General features: G+C 50.9%; 1 protein-coding gene across 2 annotated transcripts in view; it reads right to left on the bottom strand.

Annotated features, from left to right (window-relative positions):
- Positions 1–21,079, bottom strand: part of LOC119378987 (knirps-related protein) — a 133,068-nt gene that overhangs the window by 16,811 nt on the left and 95,178 nt on the right. For both annotated transcript variants that reach the window (XM_037648111.2, XM_037648112.2), the window contains one exon: positions 17,531–17,608. In XM_037648111.2, the coding sequence (XP_037504039.1) occupies positions 17,531–17,608 (78 nt within the window). The remainder of the gene's footprint in view (positions 1–17,530; positions 17,609–21,079) is intronic.

Genomic DNA, 21,079 nt, shown 5'->3' with positions numbered 1-21,079 from the left:
CCCCTGCCAATGCTTACGCAAAATTGCCGAGTTGATATATTACTCTCCACGAAGCGACAGTAGCTTCAAAGCGTGCTTCTTGATTTGCCCTCGCGTTCGGAAGGCACTCGCTAGCCGGCGTGCATGCGCTGTCCTTGATTTGCGCGTCGCGTTCAATAGATTTCATGTGCAACCGAATAGCAGAAGCTCTATGCTTGCGCTGTTGGAGTGCGACGCTCAGGGTCATCGTTGCGGAGACGCGGCGGCATAGCTACAATTTTACGGGTGAGACGAGCCGCCTTGAGCACGAACTGGTCCCTTCACGCGTCAAACGCGCGCGCGATTTTGTCGCAATGGAGCAGTTTCAGCATCGCTTAAAAGACGCAGTTTGCGCACATTGCGAACAAAAGCATTCCGGACAGCGCACAGGGAAAACCGCAATTCGTTTAAGTTACGCTCAATAAGCAAAACAATGGCCAGGCGCTAGAAGGCAACAAAGGCCTCGGGGAGCGCTTCCCGCGATGTTAACAGCGCAGAATATCGGGCGAGCGAAAGGCCGCGGCTATGATTACGACGGGCCATTGAAAGCACGTACTACACGGCTACGCCGGCGGTCAGCATTGCAGGTTATTGCGATAGAGCTGCCTGGGAAGCGTGAAAACAAACTGCGTATGCGCACGAGCGCCGGGGCTGGTACCGCACGCACCCGAGCTCTTGCAGCGAAGGATTGCTTTGCCCCGGCGGGTCAGCTCGGAGGAAGCCCTTATAAACCGGTCCACCACACGCGCCTGAAAAGCTGAGGCAATGCCGACGCACCGCACGCGTGCTTAGTCACGGTGTTCAGCACAGATGGGTGGAAAGAAAGGCTGCAGCGTCACCGATTCGCGCCATATTAGTTGGGTCGCAATTCTGGGGCCACACCTATACTTGCGCTGGTGTCGTGTGCAACTGCGCGCCTTGGTCATCGCCAGTGCTAAGCGGCGGCGACGCGCAACTGAGCAAACTGCGTAGACAAAGGGAATACGCCCCGCGGATCTACGCTTTCCTGCATTGGTTTATTCAGCTCAAAACGTTCTGCAGTCGCTTTGCCCCACTATCGCTGTGTGCCGCGAATAAAAATAAAGCGCGCGGAGAAAGTAGAGGCGGAAGCTAAATGAGCGATGGAATTCCTCGTCGCGCCCGCGGTCCTCGCGCATCTTCAGACAGAAGCGCGCGCACTGCTGCAGACCGTAGAGGCGGGTAGGCAACGCGCGTGCGAAGCCGATAACCGCCGCCGACAGGCTACGTGATCAACATTCTAGAGGTCTTCTCGCGCGCGCAGCTTTGTCGCCGCCTGTAAACAAGCTGGTTCACTTAGAAGACACGGGCGCTGGTCATCCGCAATGGTCATCGGGCTGTGACTCAAACCCTCTTTGAGTCACGAAAAATTGAGCTCCTCAACGGTTTTTCTTCCTGCGGTGATTTGGTTGACTCGCCGTCGTCGGTTGCGGCGCTTTTTCGCCTCTTGCGCACGCGAACAGCAGGTGAACCGGAAAGCCCAATTGCGCGCTCACCGGACGGAACAGTTTCTGAGTGGCGATGACATCAGGGATGTGTCTTCGGGGAAAGTGGTCCACTCTCTTTCTCTCTCCTTGAGTCACGGACGGCGAGGAGGAAAGTGCGCCTCCGTGCGAAATCCGCGCCGCTCGGCTCGCGGTCCGTTCGAGGAAGGAGCCTAGCGGCCTTGGCTGCCGAGGAACCGGCGCATCCGTCGAGCGGGACGCGCCTGCGTAACGGGGAGACCGCCAGACAGCGCCCGGCGCAATCCGACGGCGTAAACGGCGGGAAACGTTTCTAGCTGAAATGATTTGCGCTTGATGGGGCAGCGACGAGAAAGCCGCAGCATGAGCAGTGATGGCTCACTGGATCACGTTTAAAAACATAGCCTCAACTCGCGAAGAAAGGCAGTTGATGCGGTTGACCATATAGTTGGCAGAGTCAGGGTCGGTCACGCAGCAGTGCACTCAGACCGGGGTAAAGAGAATTGCAGCACCGTCTCCTCCAATGACAACATAGAGTGAAAATACCCGAGCGGTGGAAATGATAACCTAGCGGTTAGGCGTTCATAATGGAGGAAAAAAAATCGCGTCCTTCGACCATTGCCTATTTGCCAACGGCGCAGCTTTTATTAGCTAGAGAAGCGGCACGCACGGCACAAAGCTTCCTTAGCTCAAAGTTCCATTAGGCGAGCCTCGGTATAAAGTGGGAGCGTCGGAATGCCTGGTGCCGTTGCCAAGAGCCAAACAACCTTCTTCCTGGACATGCTGGCAAACGTACGAGTAAGAGGAAACGGACATCTCGTCCAAATTCCTGCAACGCGTCGACTAAACACCCGGCATAATCGCGCAGAATGTGCATTTCCAGAAAAGCTCGCGAAAATGAAGCGCCCGGCATAAGTGACAACGTTTGGTCAGCTTCTTCCGACGCGGCGACTCAAAAGCGTCCGGGTCGTAGTAGCAAAAAAAAGCCGCACTTTCAGCGACCACCTAGTTTTGAAAAAGACGCTTTGGCGATAAGGAGCGCTGTTGTACAGCACTGTCCGCCACCGATCTTCCGCACAGCAACGGCGTTCACGAAGCGATTAGATAAGGCCCCTCCAATTAAGTGTAAACGCCGCAGAGACGGTGGACGCAGATCTCCCTCTTTCTGCCATTGCTGTCTGGCGCTAGCAGCGATCCGACAGCCGCCGGCTGTACTGTACACCCTGCTGCAAGGACGCACAGTTATAAAAAGGAACGAGAAACTATAATCAGTACACAATCAGCACAGAAATGTGATGTCGGACTGCGCTCGTTAACCGATGCATGAACGTCAACTTGAGGGTGGGGGGGGGGGCTTCCTGTCGCAGAACCCGCACCAATCAAAAATGCATGCAACAGAATGCAAATCTGGCGTTCCGTTCACTGTGACTTTTTCCATGTATACATGTGATCCGCATGACAACGAACGGCCTAAAAGTGAAAACAGGTGTTGTCATGCACCCTAATCCTGCCACAACAATTATCGATGCCTGTATCGCGTACTTTCCTTACCTTATCGCCGCGCGCACGGCACTGAATAATATCTGGGGTTTAACGTCCCACAACCACGAGATGATTATGAGGGACGCCGTAATGGAGGGCTCCGGAAATTTCGACCACCTGGGGTTATTTAACGTGCACCTAAATCTAATTACACGGGCCTCAAACATTTTCGAACTCCATCGAAAATGGAGCCGCCGCGGCCGGGATTCAATCCCGCGACCTTCGGGTCAGCAGTCGAGCGCCATAACCACTAGACCACTGTGGTGGGGCGCGCGCCCGGCACTTCGTCACGAACGGCGTGCGGTTATCGGCGTGATTAGCACTCTTAACAGGAAAGTAGCCAGCACACAGATTTCTAGAAAGGAAATGCAAGCAAGCCAGTTGACGATTATCGCTCTGTGGCAGAAAGACTCCCCAAATACTCTCGTTAACCTTGGAGTGTATGACAACACCTGTTTTCACCCTTAGGCCGTTCGTTGTCATACGGATCACATGTAGACACGTACACAAGAGATTATCCGTAACGTTTCCGTATTCCTCTTCCGACATTACGCTGTTCGCACACACGTTTTATCCAATATGGCCCGGGCCATGAAAAAGAGACGTGCAGTCTTCAATTGCGATTGCATTCGGCGCGCTAAACGCCACGGTGACATAACGCTCGAAGGAGTACGTGCTCTCCTCTCGCCTCGGAGTCTTTCAACGTGCCTTCTCCCTTTCATGTATTTACAGCAGCTCTGATGAAAAGCATCACAATTAATACGTACAATGACGGCCCTCATCAACACTTGCACTTGCGAGCTTTTTTTTTTATATATACTATTTGTAAATCGCACTTGCGCGGCCGTTCGATTAAAAAAGGGCGCGACCTCTCTCGTCGTGCTGAAAGACAGTGCACGGAAACGCTGTTGAAAGTTGCATTCGAGTTTGCACTGATAGTCGCACAGCGCAACTAAACTCCGCACTGAGCGGCCGCGGCACTTGTATGCAAACATACCATACCATACAGGATGCCGTATTGGCTTGAACAAATTAAATATTTACTCCCAAAGATTTCGTCCACCTGGGGTTCTCTAGACGAACGCCGACGTGCTCAGCAGGCCAAAACCGTAGCCGCTGAGATTGGCCATAATCGGTTAAATACGTCACTTAAATATGCTATAACGAGCGTTCACAGCGGACGTTGGCGCGCGTGTTGTCGCACTTCGAACACTGACAGAAGCGTGCGGGGTCGCGAACTAACATGAACAATATCAATGTTTTCCTCTCAGATCAGACCGATCGGCCCTACCAGAGAGCGAAGGGTCTGTCGACTGTTTCTTCCCAGGCAAATTCCTCGGCGCGTGCCTAACCAGTCGCGCAGCAGCGCGAAAGGCGTAGCTGCGGCGAGCATCACTTTCTCCGGCAGATGGCATACGCGCCTGTGTTCTCTTTGGGCATGCCGATCACGCGCCGACGGCGCCATGAATGAGCGACGCATCCGAGATCGCTATCGTATCGGCCTTCTCGGCGGCACGCGGGCGCGTCTTGCCCCTCGGTGTGGCCGCGTCGAGGTGACCTCCGCTGCCCACGCCGTATCGCGGGGAACAAAGCCGGGAGGAGAAGCACCCTGTGGGCGCTGCCGATTGTGGGCCGTGCGCCCGGAATGCGTCCGCTGCTGCCTCGTTCGGCATCCTGGCGACGACACGTGGGACGCCAAGACAAAACGGCCGCCTCACGGCGCCAAGGCTGCGCGCCACTGTGAGAGAAATTAATCGCGGCTTCTCTACGTGCCTCTTCCCGCATCGCGTGTACCAAATACCTGTCTGCGCACGGCATTCTTTTTGGCCCCAAATTTGTACCTTGCGCGTACTTCCCGTAGGAGGTGACCGGTGGGAAGCAAACAAGCGCGCAGTGTTTGCACGCCGCAGTGCTCTCCTCGCGTTCCCGGCTAATTTATTCGTCAGTGATATCTCGTGAGAGACGCACATGCACGCGACTCACGCTTCACCTCTGGGCGACGAGCATGCGCTGCAGCGGTAATCGGTGTATCCCCCGCTTGCTCACTCAAAATTGCGAGAGCTCCTCGTTTTCGACCTGGGCTCGATGTTTGCACGTCAGTCGCGCATCACTGAATACTTCCTTGTTTTTATGTGATAGGAGCACAGTCTATCTGCAGCGAATGGGAGAGGGAAAGCACACATCAAAGTGTGCTATCAGCATAAATTCTAAGGAGAAGAAATTGGAAAACGACTTTATATATATATATGTGCTGCAGCCAGGATGCGCCTCCCTTTCCTATCGTGTCTTAATTCACACTCTGAAACACGTCTACATCACGGGCGATTAATAAACCCTTAGTAACCTGCTTAAGAGAGATTGCACTCATCGCTTCCACGTAATTCCCGAAATAAGCGTTCAGATCAATTACCTTCCGTTCACGTTTCAAACTGTGCTCATAGCGGCGTTGCGCCGTCAATGCTTTCCCCTGAGAATCTTCTAATGGCGGATTATGTACTGCCTTCTTATTTTTTGTTCGTTTTGTTCATTTCATTTGGAATGACCAGCATATTGTCACTTGAGTTCATTTAAATAATTCACGGAACTGTCAAGCAGCTACACACACTGCATTTAGAGAACAGACGCAGGAACAACGGGACAGCGTGACGTTTCCGTTGCTGTCCTGTCATTCGAAGCGAACCGCGCGTACACAGTGGCGTTTACCTACGAGACGCAGACCAACGGAAACATTCCTGACCAGCCAATGTTCGTTGGTGCATTACTAACCTGTGCTAAGCAACAGAGCCGAGAGGGATGCGAGACGGTGAAAAGTCGGCGGGACGAGCGGGGCAGACGTCGGGCTCGCAAGACCTCTGCCCCGCGTCGCGACAAGTTACACGAAAGGAGAACGAGGAAACACAGCAAAGGCGCCGGCGCAGATTAGGCTGACGGCCCCTCGAACAGGTTCCGTTTCACGCTAAAGGGGCGTCCGCCCCAGCCGGAAGTCGTCGCAAATGTGAAACAAAGTGTGCAGCCGGGCGACAGTGCCTCGGGCTGATGCGTGTTGGCTCACTTGTCGGCCGAAATGACATTCGTTACGCAGAGGTCATTAATGCTCGATCGGTTCCGGTTTTCCTTCGAGAAAACACTTCCAATTTTCACGCCACCTTTACGCTCCTTGGAAGACTTGTAGTGACGTATCGCAACCAAATGTCGTAACCTAACCTAACTGCATCATTTAAATTGAACGCAGAGACGACCAGCTTGCGTTAGCCAGCATGGCGGGGAAATTTTCGACATTACATGATTCCGACGAACTACAAAGTCTCGCACAAAATTCCTAGCGCCGTGGCTAAAGGAATAATCAACCAAGGAGCTCCAGGCACATGACACTGTCTCCCTTTGCTCAATGACATACTGATTTTTTTTTTTTATTCAGTGCCCTTAAACTGTAACGCTAACGCCTAAGTGCACATAACATGATATAAGTTTTGTGTCTGTCGAGTAGCAACCGCTTCTAACGATGTCACGGCAGTGGAATCCATTGAAAGGGAAAATACAGAGAGTATATACGAACCCGCTCCAAGCTTGCACCGATTCTCATTTTGAGAGCGCTACACAGCAACGAAAAACGTGTAGTTAACTTACACGCCTAACCAGAGCTCGCTCCGCCAGGGTCGAGAAAAGGGGCCCTCACGTTTAACTGCATAAACGAAGAAAAAAGGCAAGCCGAATTAGCATTCAGTCCGGGCATCGCTTGACGCCGTTCCGCCAAAGGCAAGTTGTTTGCGAAGTCAAAGACCGCTCCGTGGCCGCACGACCATACCGTGCAGTGCTGTACAAGGTGTGTCTGATTGATACTTGGTGCTATATACAAATCCCGTAACTTCCTTCTCGGCCCTGCATGCGACAGCTTACTGCGGCATACAAGGCAACACTGTGTGCTGCCCGAGTAACCCTATACCCTACCCATTTTTGTGCGCGAAGCCATCGTCGTCGCGGAAAAATGAACGGAAGAAGAGCAAGACCTCGGGCAACGCCACCACATTTTTATTGCTTGTGTTCGCAGTGTGCCACACTGCGCACCACAGGGTTGTATGCAGGAATGGGAGACTACTGCGACCTTTCCTCTTCAAATGAGGTAGTGGCTGACACCGTCAAAGGTTAAAGCTCTATAAGAACGTATCTCTTTCATTCTGTGTGTTCTCTTCCTCACATAAATACTGCGGCAGTCATTCCTTCGCTGGGGTGTGTCGAAACCACGGTATTATTATGAGGCACGCCGTAGCTGGAGCCCCGCGATTGTCCACCTGAGTTCTGCAACGTCCATCTTATTCGTGCACACGGGTGTCTTTGCATTTAGACCCCATAGAAATGCGGCCGCCATGGCTTGGAATCGAACAGCGCCCTCGCGCTTAGCAGCGCGACAGTCCTTTTCTTCCCGCGCAGCCGCCCGACACCATAATTCCCCACAAGTGTTGAGCTGTAAACCCCCCGAATGGACCGAGCACGTCAGCTATTTACTACAATCGCGAAATTTGACAACAAATGGCACGTTTTGTTTGCGCAAAACGTAACAGAAAGTACGCTCTAAAAGAAGGGGCTATGATATAGTGCGCTTGTAAAAGCAAAGTCCCTTGCTGTTCAGACAGGTTGGTCTGACTCTTTGCAAATACGTAGACAGTAGGGACGGTTATCCTTTCACCAGTAGGCCTTTCTTGAGACGACGGGAAACTACGATGAAGGAATGTTGGTGCAATCGGCAGAAAGGTCGCCTCTTATGTGTCCGACAATGGTCGCGAGAGGGAGCTGGCGCCATTTGAGCGAACCGCGCGGGGCGCTTTTCGAGGTCACACAAAAAGAAGGTCATTCTCCCAGAAGATCCAATTAGGGGACACAAGAACGCCCGCCTACCGGAGCATTTCAATGGGTGCCAAGGAATGACTGCAATTACTTTCAAGAACTCAAGGCGACGACAAAGGTTCGACCCAGTGTAGTCACCTTAGGAGAGCGTGCAGGTGAGCCGCGGGCTGCGTGGTTGGGAGGGAGGGGAGAGGCGGCGAAGACAAGCTGCGCGCTTCCATTGCACGCGCAGTGATCGACAAGAGACCACAGATGTCAAGGACATTGCTCTTGTCCCTCTCAGAAGCCCGGAAACAATGCCGGCGTTTCCGGAACAGAACATTTGCACGACACGCATACCTCGTCGAGCACAAAAACATGCCAAAACTTTCACGAGCACCTCTTTGAGCGGTGTCCCAAAGAACAACGGTCGAAACGGTTTCCTCTGCCCCTGCTTGTGACCCATAGATACACACCTATTTGTCCTCGCGGTTTTCGCCACAGTTGCTTTGCACTGCTCTGTCCGCAACTCACCGAAACGAGCCATAGCTTCGCGAAACCAGGCCCCTTTCAGTGCTACCCGCGTTCCCTGCCAAAACACAATGCTTCACCTTGACTTCGCAAAGTGGTCAGAGCGCCTCTGCGTGTTCGCTGCTACATTGCTTCTTCCGCGCCTTTTTACGAGCAAACCGGTGTCCCAGAAGAGGAAAGGCGGATGCGCTATTTAGACAAGCGCTTCAAGCGCAAGCTCTCAACAGCTGCATTGCACTAATAGTCCTAGAATCGAATGGGAGAGAAATGAGGCAAGAAAGGCGGGATGGTCCGGCAGGAGACAAACATCCAGTTTAAATTTCCTGCAGCTGATGCCGTGTATATGCACATTAAGCGCTTGCGTAACCGCTCGAAATACATCATACCTTATTCTACAGTCGCTGCTGTCAAGCCAAGGGACAGCAACCTATATGAGGCTGGCTGCTTTCCTTCATATAAAGTATAAATGTAAATGAAGACATTTCCTACACAGGCGTTAGGGAAGCGGTACTCACAATGGTACCGATTTCCACATCGCTGAAACACACAGTCGAGCAAGGCCTCAGTTCAGCGAGGCAACACCGACAACGCAAGAACCTTACAGACACCTCGCGTCCAATTTGCCTCTTAATCAAAAACACTTAGTGCACTAAGAGCCCGTCCTGAAATTCTACGTATTGGTCTGCATGGAGAGCACAGAGATGCCTTCATTCACCACACTGTGCGGAAACTGCGGCGCTGTTCGCAAAACTCTACACCATTACAGTGCACAAAGGAAAAAACTCGAGCATTCTTGCGTTACTGCAGAGCAGGTCGGACAAGAAAGAATCCTATATGCTCATTTCACTCCGCACACAGTGAGAAAAAAGAAAAGCCACAGAGGCGTCGGCGCGACTGCCGACTCAAAAAAATGGCCGTTGGTATCGTCCTCTCGCTCGTAGGCCGAGATGGTCGGCTAAGAAAACAAAGATACAGAAATGAAAAAAAAAAAAAACGATGAGACAGATCGCTTTTGCCGCACAGAAAGGCCTCCATGGTGGGAACCGGGTCGCACGCAAAAGGCCGAAAGTGAAACACTGGTCTCCGAGCACGACACACAAAAGGGCGTATCGCGTCTGCTTTTGATGCGCGCCCCTTATGAAAGAAAAGGGTCGCACGGGTCGAAAGGACCTGCGGTCGTCGGTGTGTGCAGGGGGTCACTCCCCGAGATTCGCGGTGAAAGTAGGAATGGCCGCGTCTCTCGGGCCGAAAGAAAGACGAGCCCTAGGAGATGAAGCGTCCCTGCGCAGCGATATCGCAGTGCATCGCGAAGACTCCCCCCCCCCTCACTTTTGACGGCCAAGTGAGCACTTCCACGGCCGCTGGATGAAAAAGCGCACGGTTGCAAGCGGCCGTGGCACTTCATCCGTTCCCGAAAACGCGCGGTGCCGTGGCAGTAGGGCAAACGAGGTGTCGGCGCCGGCGCCCACCGCACGTCCTATTAGGCCCTCCCTCCTGGTTCTTATCGGCCTGGTGGCGGCGAAATTAATGGTCCGCCCCAGGGTGGCACAAGGTACACTGCGCTTTCTAACGCTGACGAGAGCGCCTGTAGCGGCGGTGCACGTGTCACTGGGGTGATATTACAGCTCTGGTAGACTCTATAGCTCTGGTTGCACCGTCCGGCGGCATTCCTCGCGCCAGCTTGCTCGCGGCTTTGCCAAGTTTTTGTGCGGAACAAATGTGTTTTCGCGATCGTTTAATGCACGGGTCTCAAACACGCGGCCCGTGGGCGGCCCGCGGACCTCTTCCTAGCGGCCCAGCCCGCACGTAACTGACTTCGTCCCATATTTATTTCGATTTTTCTTAATAAGTATGTTCAGGTACACACACAGGCGTGACTGGTCTCAAGCATCCTTTTCGTAAGGCACCCTACGTATGTCGTCACCATGTGTTTAAACATAACCGTGGAACAAAAACTATATTTCAGAATCGGCGTCCAGGTTTCAGTTATTCTGGAGACAAGTATGGATATGTTTCTCTAATCGTGACGTTAAATCTCTTTTAGAAACGACCAATATATGAGATATATAAGCAAGGCCTTCTTTCAAATGGCAAAGTTAGCTGACTTTTTGTTCAAACTACAGCCCCCCTGGTTTAATGGTTACACGTTGTGACAACATAATTTGATGCGCTGTGAGCTGCCACAACACTTGCAGTAATTCACCTGGAAAAAAGTTTTACCGCTTCTCGAAAGCCTCGCTTAGACAAAAGACTTCCACGGTGGATTCAGCTTGTTCGTCTTGAGAAATAAGAATTCATTTTGTATTCATTGGAGGGCGTAGTTACTGGGTCATCTGGGTGACACTATGTGACATCAGCCGTACTTTCGACAAAATGGTTAATCACCGCAAGACTTCTAAATCGCGAAGCGCTGTCTCAATAATAATATCTGGGGTTTAACGTCCCAAAACCACGATATGATTATGAGAGACGCCGTAGTGGAGGACTCCGGAAATTTCGACCACCTGGGGTTCTTTAACGTGCACCTAAATCTAAGTACACGGGCCTCAAACATTTTCGCCTCCATCGAAAATGCAAGCGCCGCGGCCGGGATGCGAAGCGCTGTCTCGCTGACCCACTGCCGCGGAGACATTTCTCCATTATAATCATTAATGATGCACAGCGTTGATAGAACAGATTGGCAGAACAGAGCCCACAGAAAACACCAGAATCTGCAGCAAGCATTTCGCGAGGAATACTATAAGGCCATTGAAGAGGACTCATATGGTCGACTGGCGCCTCAGTATTTTTTTACCTTTCTTTATACACGAAGGCTGGGACTGCTTGCTCAATCGAATGTGCCACTTTTCTAGCACCGTACGGACAGTTGGGGAGGAATTTTTCGGAAGCGTCCGTTGGCTCAAACGGCCCACGGTGAGCTTCACGATCCATCGCAGCTCTTTGGCTACGCTATGCACCTTCTGCGGGCTGAGAAGTGCGCCGACACGAAGTCGGCACGCTCGATTTCTCAGGACGCGGCGGTCTCTGGGCAAGAAACTTATAACTGAGTGTTTTGGCAGCATCGGTTTACCGTAATGTAAGTACGAAATACTTACTTTACGTCGTGGTCGACATGTATAGGCTTTTTTTTTTGTCTGCAAGACCTCTCTTAGCCACTTTGATCGTCTCATCACGTTTGAAAAAAGCTACACGCCGACCACGACGGTACAGTATTCCCGTACTTACCGTGAGATAAACCGGCACCGCTAAAACGCCAATAATAGATATACTGACGAAGAGTGGTCGATATATACGTGTGCAGCGGAGTCTGGCTCAGCTCGTTGACGGAGCTTTCCTTAATGCGCTTCGAATTATGCCTGTCAGGCCTCTAGCGAATAAAATTTTAAAAAAATTTCGTAGCCTTCCCCTGCATCATTTACGATGGACGCCTATTTCTCTTTAACGACTCTGCGCGTGAGAAAATGACATCAAGTGAAACACGAAGGAAGGGGAAGGAATCAAGAGCTCGCTTCTTTGCAAGACGCATCCTAATGAAACCAAGAGACAATGAAGCCGATGAAGGTAGAGGTGACATTGTAGTCTTTAACTCTAGTGTAGTAATTATGACATAAATGGGATGGAATTAAAGTGGACGAAAAAGTTACTTGCCGCCGGTAGAGATCAAACATGCAAGCTACGGATAACGCGTGCTTCGACGCATTGCTAAAGATTTATTTACGCTGTATAATATCGGCATCGGTCGTACTAACCGGACCTTATAAATATATGTGTACAGGGCACGTACTCACACGAGTAATTTCTGTCGCAATGCTTCCATTTTTGTCACTTTGTTTCAGGAATACTAGGCTGCATCAAACTGCCGTGTCACGCACACGACCACTGCTTCCTTTTCCTTGTGTCGCGCAGAGTTCATTCACGAAACCTGGCTCCGTATGTAAGTCAGTCTGTTCCAGTCACCGCTGTTGTGTCTCGAAGGCAACACAAAATGTGCGCAAACACCCCTGGGCTGAAGCTGTAACATGCAACGTGGCGATGCCAATGGTCGCTCGATGAAATTGATTCTCGCGCTGCACGTGCCATCTGCTCAGACAGCACGCGCGGGGTAATGGGAATATGGAAATGGACGTTCCAGCCCGTTGAGAGGCGGGACCGAGGCGAGCAGGAAGGAGCCGGCTTCGCTTTCACCCCGAACACTGTGACCTATGGCGGGCACGCAAGAACGCGACCGCGGCAAGCCGAACCAGGCCGCTCTTTTAATGATTGGACCTAGATTTTTGAGTTGCTCGGCGCGAGCTGCGCGCGTCGCCGTGGATGCTCCTTGGCGAATCGGGAGGGACAAAGCGGCATGAAGCCCCTGCGCGTTCTCGGCCGGGGTCGCCCGGGAGACCTCGATCCTGCGCCAGGCGGCGGCTGTGGATCGAATCGCGCTGTACACTCTCACCGCGCACAAATGTGTTGCCACACTGTGAAAGGGCCGATGCAATGACAGCCGCCTATCGTAACACAGCGGAGTTTGCAAAACAGCTCGTGAAGTTTACACAGGAGGCGACCCTCCCTCAGTGACACAGGTTAAGTTTTTTAACGCTGTGGCGCCAACACCCAACTACCACACGCTTCCCCTTCTCAGCGCTACACGCATGCGTGTGTAGCGATTTAATCACAGAGTGGTAACGTTTAATAATAATATAGTTGTTATAGTCATCAACTAAACGATGAGCAAAGCTCTGTCTTGTGCTAAGAATATACGCTTACTTGTCAGAACTGGGACATGCTCTCTCCTATGTGAATCATGCGTCTCCTAATTCGACGCAGTGGCGTAGGCAGAAAATATTTTCGGGGTGGGGGGGGGGGGGGGGGGCACGCCCTTGATCCGACGTGGGGTCCGGGCAGGTAAGTGTGGTCGAGTGTCATTTTGTGCTCTGTATACCATGGAAGAAAAAAAAATCGGGGCGGGGGAGGGGGGGGGGCACGGGCCCGGTGTCTCCCCCCCCCCCGGCTACGCCACTGATTCGACATTAAGCACGCAAGTGTAAGCCAAATTAGGAGCGAAAGAGGAAAAAAAAAACCGTGGTTTACTGTGCACACTGCAGTGCGAAGCGTTTCTCCTCTTCGAGACCTGGAACGAGGAAAGTACATGTCCGACCCAGCTTTCTCTGCGCGCGTTCTTCACGGGGACGTTCCACGGCGAAGCTGTCGATCCGTATAGGCCATGGCGCGATGGTTGAGGTAGCGCTCGCTTTGACCTCGCACCACCAGCCAATATGAGAACAAGCGACGCTCTGCAGAAGGCGGCTGAGCTTCTGAAGGTATTCGTGAAACTGCGCCGCCTTTACTTTTATCTCGCTCGTTAAAGGGACACTAAAGAGAAAAACGAGTTTTCTCCTATTAGTAAATTACAATTTTACAATACCGAAAGCACTCTTGCCGCGAGAAGACGCTTGGTAAGGGAGGAAAGGCGCGAAAAGAAAGATACCGGTGGCGACGCCACTTTTAAGTTCCCGCACCATCTCATCGCTACGTCATAGATTTCGACGGTGTCTGCTATAGTAATCGTTTATAGATAAAAATTGTTTATGTTGTGTTCGAGGGACCCAAAGTCTTAACATAGCACGTTTCAGAAAATTTCATTGAACCAATGTTGTCAAAATACGCAAGACGTCTTTGAAATTCGTGACGTCTTACTGACGTTCGCGTGCTGAAGTTTCGGCGCGAAATTCAAAAATGAAACTGACCTTCATTTCCTCTTCTAATAATTATCCTATGATGGCGAAATTAATGACGATATAGTTCTGAAAGAATAATTTATCTGTCTAAACTGATTTATTGTTTCACTCTGGTGGCCATTTAACGGTGTTGCTTCGTGCATGCGGGCGCTGTAACTACGCCTCTCTAGACGACGCAGGAATTTTGTTTGACGTACCAAAATACGCGCGTGGATTGCTCGCGTCGCTCCTATTTAAAAGGGCTCCGCAATGCGCGCCTCTTATACGTGCTGCAAGTTACCCGGCAGCATGAAACCTCGCAACTTGACGAAAGCGTCGCCTGCCTGCTACGCGGCGTCTATTCGAAATGAGCTCGAAGTGACCATCAACACAAAGGACAAGCTCGTGAGCTGGGCACCGCTGTGGCAACAATCACATCTCAAGGAAACTGCGAGTTCACGTTTAATATATATATATATATATATATATATATATATATATATATATATATATATATATATATATATATATATATATATATATATATATATATTAATCTGTATTTAGCTTGTTTTCGGAATGTCGTAAAGGTCACTCTGACCACATTGGCTAGGCCCGCAAAAGATATATAACAAAAAAAGAAAGACGGATAGGAAGACTGATGGTGACCAACAGGTTTGTCGAGACTTTGTGCATCTTGACAGCTCCTAGTCATATTAAGTAAGATAATCTTCAGGAATGAATGACTGCACTGCTTTGTGGTAGAAGTAAGCGATCAACATGGCTGTGTTTGGAGAAAATTTTCTGCTCCTTTATAGCCCGAAAAAAAAAAAAAACGAGATTCTTAATATCACAGTGAGCGAGCTACGCGGTTATGGGTGCCAACTTGAACGGCATGCTTTGACCGTGTTCTTCCGCTGGTTATGAACATTCTTTCTAGTGAATTAATGAGTTAATCGTCACACAACAATTGTGAGCTACTTAAGCGTTTCTCTTTCGGGTGTTTCTCAGGAAACTCCTCTCACGGGCACGTTCGTGCTGGTGTCGCGGCTGCCCAGCAGCGCACAGTCCTTTGCGCACCGCGATCTGTGGTACACAGGCGCCACGCGCTGGCGCACGTGAACACCCGTCCAATGGAGGCATGTGGTGCTTCACCGCGGTCGCAGCGAGAGAGGAGCATCCCTCCTGGGCTCATAAGCATACCGAGTTCTCACTTCAGCACGACGGCGCTCACGCAGTGGCCGCGGACCACCGAAGGCGTGCTGCCGCCAAGGAGGTGCTGCAGCGCATGCAGCAAGTCGGGCCGCGTGAGCGTATGTGCAATTCGTATCGCAGCTCGGCAGAGCACCGCAAATTATCGCCGTTCGTGAGCATTGCGCAACCATGGCGAACCGATCCAACCGGCCGCTCGCTTCTCGGCGAACGCGGCGAAGAACAAATTACAAGGCGAACCATCCCCTGCCTTCCTTCGCGAGCAGCCAAGCTTTATCAGCGAGACCTAACTGCTGCGCGAGAAATGCCACGCGGTCGCCTTCGGTATACGGTTCCCGATTCGCGGTCCCAGTCGCACTGCTCGCACAAAGAGTAATGCAAATCATGGCCCTCGGGGGCAGGCAGAGCGTACGCCGCAAATAAATTGAGATCAGGACATAGTCGCGGCACAATAAAAGTAGCATAAAAGGTTACGAACATTAGGAAATATTTCGTAACCTCTTAGTACTTTGAATTGTAAGCACTTTTTCAAAGATACAGCGTAAGCTACTAAAACGGGTTTTTATTATTATTGCTAGAATATTTCGCCTCGTTTCGTTTGCTAACGGTGGCTGTGCGCAATCCTTTCTAAACTCTAGACCGGAAAATCTGACCGCCTCTTGAATGTAAAGCTCGTACGTCGTCACTTTGCACATGGATTTGCACATGGAGCCACAGGAGCCACAAGATTTGCACATGGAGCCACAGGTAATACATGCATATCAGTTCTAAAGGGAACACGGTAGATGGACGAATAAAGTCAGAGTTCGCTGCGGCGGTGTAGCGGTCTCGGCTGCTGACCCGAAGGTCGCGGGTTCGATCCCGGCCGTGGCGGTCGATGCAGGCGAAATGCTAAAGGCCTGTGCACTGTGCGATGTCAGTGCACGTTAAAGAACACCAGATGGCCAAATTTACGGATACCTTCACTACGGCGTGCCTCATAATCATATTATGGTTTTAGCACGTAAAACCCCAGATATTATTATAAAGTCAGAGGCGTATGAAGAGATACAATTGTCCTAATGATAGAGACGCATAGTCGGACCACAGGTATACGTAAGGATCACGTCGAGTAAACCGCCGGCCTGTGCACGCGCGCACTCACAGAGGTAGACAGGAAAGATTGAAAAGAGGAAATCGATAGAGCTGCGCCAGGCGTTTCAACTATGCAGCGCGCACAACTGTCGGAATGACTGAAAATTATGAATGTATTCACAATATATTGGAGAAACCGACGATGTGGAAATGTACTGCCAGAAGGAAAAAATTCTTTTCACGACTAATTAGAAAGTTTGCGGTATCACACGCCATGCATAGGGAGCATGCACATTCGCGAGAAGTGTAAGAACACCTCATGAATCGGGAAAAAAAACAAAACAAATCGTATACGGAACAATATAATCTTTGCCTCTGTTTGTTCCGTCCCTTTCCAAACCTTCTATGCGCTGTAAACATTTTGCAATGAATGTAATCACGGCAGAGTGCCCTCGCACGAAGATTAGAATTGTGATTGTACGCGCAGATCGACTAGCTCTTTGCCAGGCTTGTCGCATATCATGCGGTTGAATTCACCGTCTGCGCGGCACAAAGTGCTCTCTATTGAGAACATCTGCACGATGCGATCGATTGCGTGGTCGTGTTGCTTTCGGAAGAATTACGGGCGCGCGCATTTAAAGCCCCACACAACACGTGTCCTCAATACCGGCGCAGCATATAGTACGCTCGGTCCCGATTTTCAGGGGCAACGTGATCACGCCCGCAGAGGTGCCGGAGACGAGGCAGGCACGACGCATCGTCTTCCCACGATTTGGGCAAGCCTCCTGACGCACCCGAGGCGCTCCCTGTGTGAGTGACAGGTCACCCGCCACACCGCAGACCGCTAACGGTGCCTATTGTTGGCGTCACCAGCAGGCTCTTGGCGCTGCCGGCAGCGTTGATGGCGTCGCTGCGCGCGCGGACGATTGAGCATTGTTCGCCGCCGCACGCATACCACGCAGCCCCTGCGACGGCTCGCAACAGCTACGCTCGTAGGACAGAAACAGTCGGCCACCACCACGGGACGATTCGTTCGGCACGGACACGGAGCAGCTCGCACGGAAGCTAGCCGGGTGAGGTCAGAAAACCCGCCAACTTTCGCCGAGCCGAGTGTCGCATTCTCGTAATGGAAGCACAAAGCGTGCTTACCTTGCAACCTTCGCAGGTGAAGGCGCCGAAGTGGTATCCAGCGGCGGGCTCTCCACACACCTTACACAGCTGGTTCATCTGCGTGGGGGAAGAAAAAGAAAATTACTTCCCATGTTGGCCCTCAACATGAAGCTATACAATGTATTTTGGTAGAATGCCCGTGTTGGTGCACTGTTTCAGTGCCGGGGACCACAAGCTGCTTGCGCACTCTTGCGTTCCTTTGTACTCCCTGCCACACCCCGCGGATAACACAAAGGAATGCAAGGGGTTGCGTACGCAAGCCACTTTGTTGCCCCGGCACTAAAACTCTCTGTTAATGAAGGCTTAATATGGAAAACGAGGAATCGATTTGATGCTGGCTCCAAAAATATTTTAAGAATTTCCATTAAAAAAAAAACACTAAGGAAACAAGCAAGTAGTCAGAAAGTCGCTCTAGCGTCCTTCTGTCTACTTCTTACTTTCTTGGTTTTTTTTTTTTTTTTTTGCTGGAAATTCTTGTAATGCACATAACTTACCAAGCTTTCAGCCGTCACTGCTGGCTCGCGTCTATCGGCGACAAAAAAAAAAAGAAAGAAAAAACGGCGGCGGCACATGAAAGAGCGCGACGTAGCGGCCAGCGCGTGACTTCGTGGGTTATTGCTAGAAAACAACAGCAGCTACTCTGGATTTTTACGGCGCTAACGATACTGATTGATGGCCGCGGTTCCCGGGCATCGTCTCATTAGCGAGCCGCACTGGGCCAGAGATGGACAGCCCCATATGAAATTAAGCGCTCCGCCTCTTCGCGGCCGCCACAAAAGGTCGCTTCGCGCGGCAAATTGATATCAATGCGCCGCCCCGAGGCTCAAAAGCGGCGCCAGCAGCCAAGCTGCGGCCGTCTCTCCGCAAAAGGGGGCCGCCGCACGCAAGTGGCCCCCCTTCCTCTCGCGCAAATACTTGCGCCCGCCGAAGAAGCAAAAAAACGGCCGCGCATTGGGCACAACACGAGAGTTTTGCCGTTGTGTTCTTCCGCTAATGGGTCGTCATACGTGATCGGCTCCTTCAGGAGAGTCTTTCCTTTCACCCCGACTGTTAGGGTTTCGGGGTCACCGGTCCGCAAAAGAAGCACCCATTGTGGTTCGCCTGCAACGATGTGCGCCGATGATCGGGAAACTTGCCCTTCCTTGACATCGCCGGCAGGAGGCTCGCGGCATCGTTAAATGAACGCCGCTTGCTGCCCAGATGCGCCTCAGCGCGCTCCAGCAAGAGCGCTTCGTTTCATCTCCTGCCGGTGCCATTTTAGAATAACCAGAGGCATCCCCGCGAGGCAGCATCGCTTGCAGACACAGCGGTATATACTGCCGTTGCGGGGTTTCCTGTTGGTTATCACGATATGATTGCGAGGCTCGCCTAGTGGGGTGGGGTGGGGAGGGTCTTGATAAATTTTTACCACCTGGGATCCTTTAACGGGCGCCGAAATACACGGGTGTTCTTGCATTTTAGGGTTTGTAATCGAATCACATGCTAATGGCATTCCGGCAGTAACTAAGCGCCGCAGTGTAATGCTATAGATTTAGCTCCTGGTTTCGCTACCACCTACGGGTTCCACGCTACACAAGACTTCCGACTGCCGCGGTGCCGAATTGGGAATTCTGAAAGCCGGCAAGGTAGTGAGCATTGAAAAATGCGGGATAAGAGCTATCGATTCCGCGAAACAAAAGCAATCGTCGCGGCATATATCTGGCACCGAAGTCGACAGGAACCTTGCGAATGTTTCGAAAGGGGATGGAGGTAGATCCTCTTCGGGGCAAGTAAATAGAACTCTCAGAGAGTTGGTTGGGTTACCGCATTTCTTGAAACTCGTCCAACGCGGAAAAACAACGGGCGGAAGTGCATGCCGCGACGTGTATTGTGCCAACATTGTCCTAGCGCTACTCGAGTAAAGAAAAAAAAATAAAGAAAAGTAGGTACTCGGTGAAGAAACTCTACACTGTTTCGGGCGTCATTTTGTGCGAGGACACTAAATGACGCGGGTTTTAGAACTTATTTTCAGACACGCGGACGCGATGCCATTAATGCGTGTTGTTAACAACATGTAAACACATCGATCTCACAAAGAGAGCCGATTTCGGCATCAACTTGTGTGCGACTGTTAAGCTGCCGCCACGAAGAACACCTTTTATCTACAGCTTCGAATCCTCCATTCGCTTAATGGTAGGCAAACATGGTTTGGTAATTAATGTCCACCATTATTTCCCAAACATGGCTTGGGAAATATGGTAGACAAACTGCTCGTTCGATCAGTTTTGTACGTGTGTTCGGGAAACTTTTGTATGAGTGTTCAATACTGGCCGCGTCGATGAAAACTTTTTAACAGTTTGATCTTCAGCTGTTTCGATCGAAGCTGGTGAAAGAAGCTGCATGTATGAAGGCCATGTACAAGAACACTTCCAAGCAACGATCACGAACGCGGGCCATTCAGGCGATCACGGCCGATACATGCCAGCGACCGAGTCAGTTCCGTTGACTAATGAGACGCATTTCGACTGGCTTGTACGTGCAATGCTTTTCAATAAATAAATGCATACTACTAAACGTCGTAAGCCGGGGCAACTCTCAACGCTGGTTGTTTGAGAAAGATCGAATCGTGCTAGAAGCATACCGAATAGATTTCGAATATTTATATCAGTTTCAATAAATATTAAAAACTAGTATCCCATCTTAGCACTAATAATCTTGCACTAAAATCACAAATGGAGCATCAGCAAGAACTTTAGCAGCAGAACCTTAGCATGCACAGAATTCTTCAAAGCTCTACAGCCGACGTAGTCTAGCTGTTTGTGAAACGAAGCTTTTGCGAAACCACTCTTTTGTCTATTTGAGTGCAGCTCAGCTGACATTTCCAAATATTCGAAGAAATGTCTAGGGATACCGGCTCTTCAACTCAATGTTCGAAATTTCTAAATATTTGCACCTCCCTAAATTAGACGATGTGCAGGTAAAAAAAAAAAAAGGTCCGTTATAGCATATTTGGGCGGAAAAACAGTAGGGCCCAGTAACACGATAGAAAGCGCCACTCGGGAAAACAATATGCTCCATGGCCGCACCTCAATAAGAGCTCCTTCGGCCGCCTGTTTGATACCCCTGGTTTACCGTGTTGCCGAAACGCGAGATTTCTTCGCTGTCACAGAAACACTACCCAGGCCGTCAGATGACACCTGATGACGCGCGTCCTTCAGATCTAAAAAAAAAAAAAAAAAAAAAAAACACGCTTAAGCGCTAGCGCACGTGGCCGCAGGTGCGGAGTGGCTGGAACGCGTGCAAGCTAAACGCACGCGTTCGGATGAAACGCGTAAAAGAAGATGCTCAACAGAGATCTTAAAGCGAAAAATCCTTCACACGCGTATGAGCTCATTTTGTGAGAGCCAGTCTATGATTTACCTATAACAGTTTGGCTTGCGCAAAGGCATGTCGACGGAACTTGCCTTGTTGATGCATAAACAACTTAAAATCCTAAAATATACCGAAGAACAAAAAAAAAGCAGATTTTTCGTAGATGTCCGCAAGGAC

Source organism: Rhipicephalus sanguineus, chromosome 1 (genome assembly GCF_013339695.2).
Source record: "Rhipicephalus sanguineus isolate Rsan-2018 chromosome 1, BIME_Rsan_1.4, whole genome shotgun sequence".
NCBI lineage: Eukaryota > Metazoa > Arthropoda > Arachnida > Ixodida > Ixodidae > Rhipicephalus > Rhipicephalus sanguineus.
This window is presented reverse-complemented; position numbering and strand designations above follow the sequence as displayed.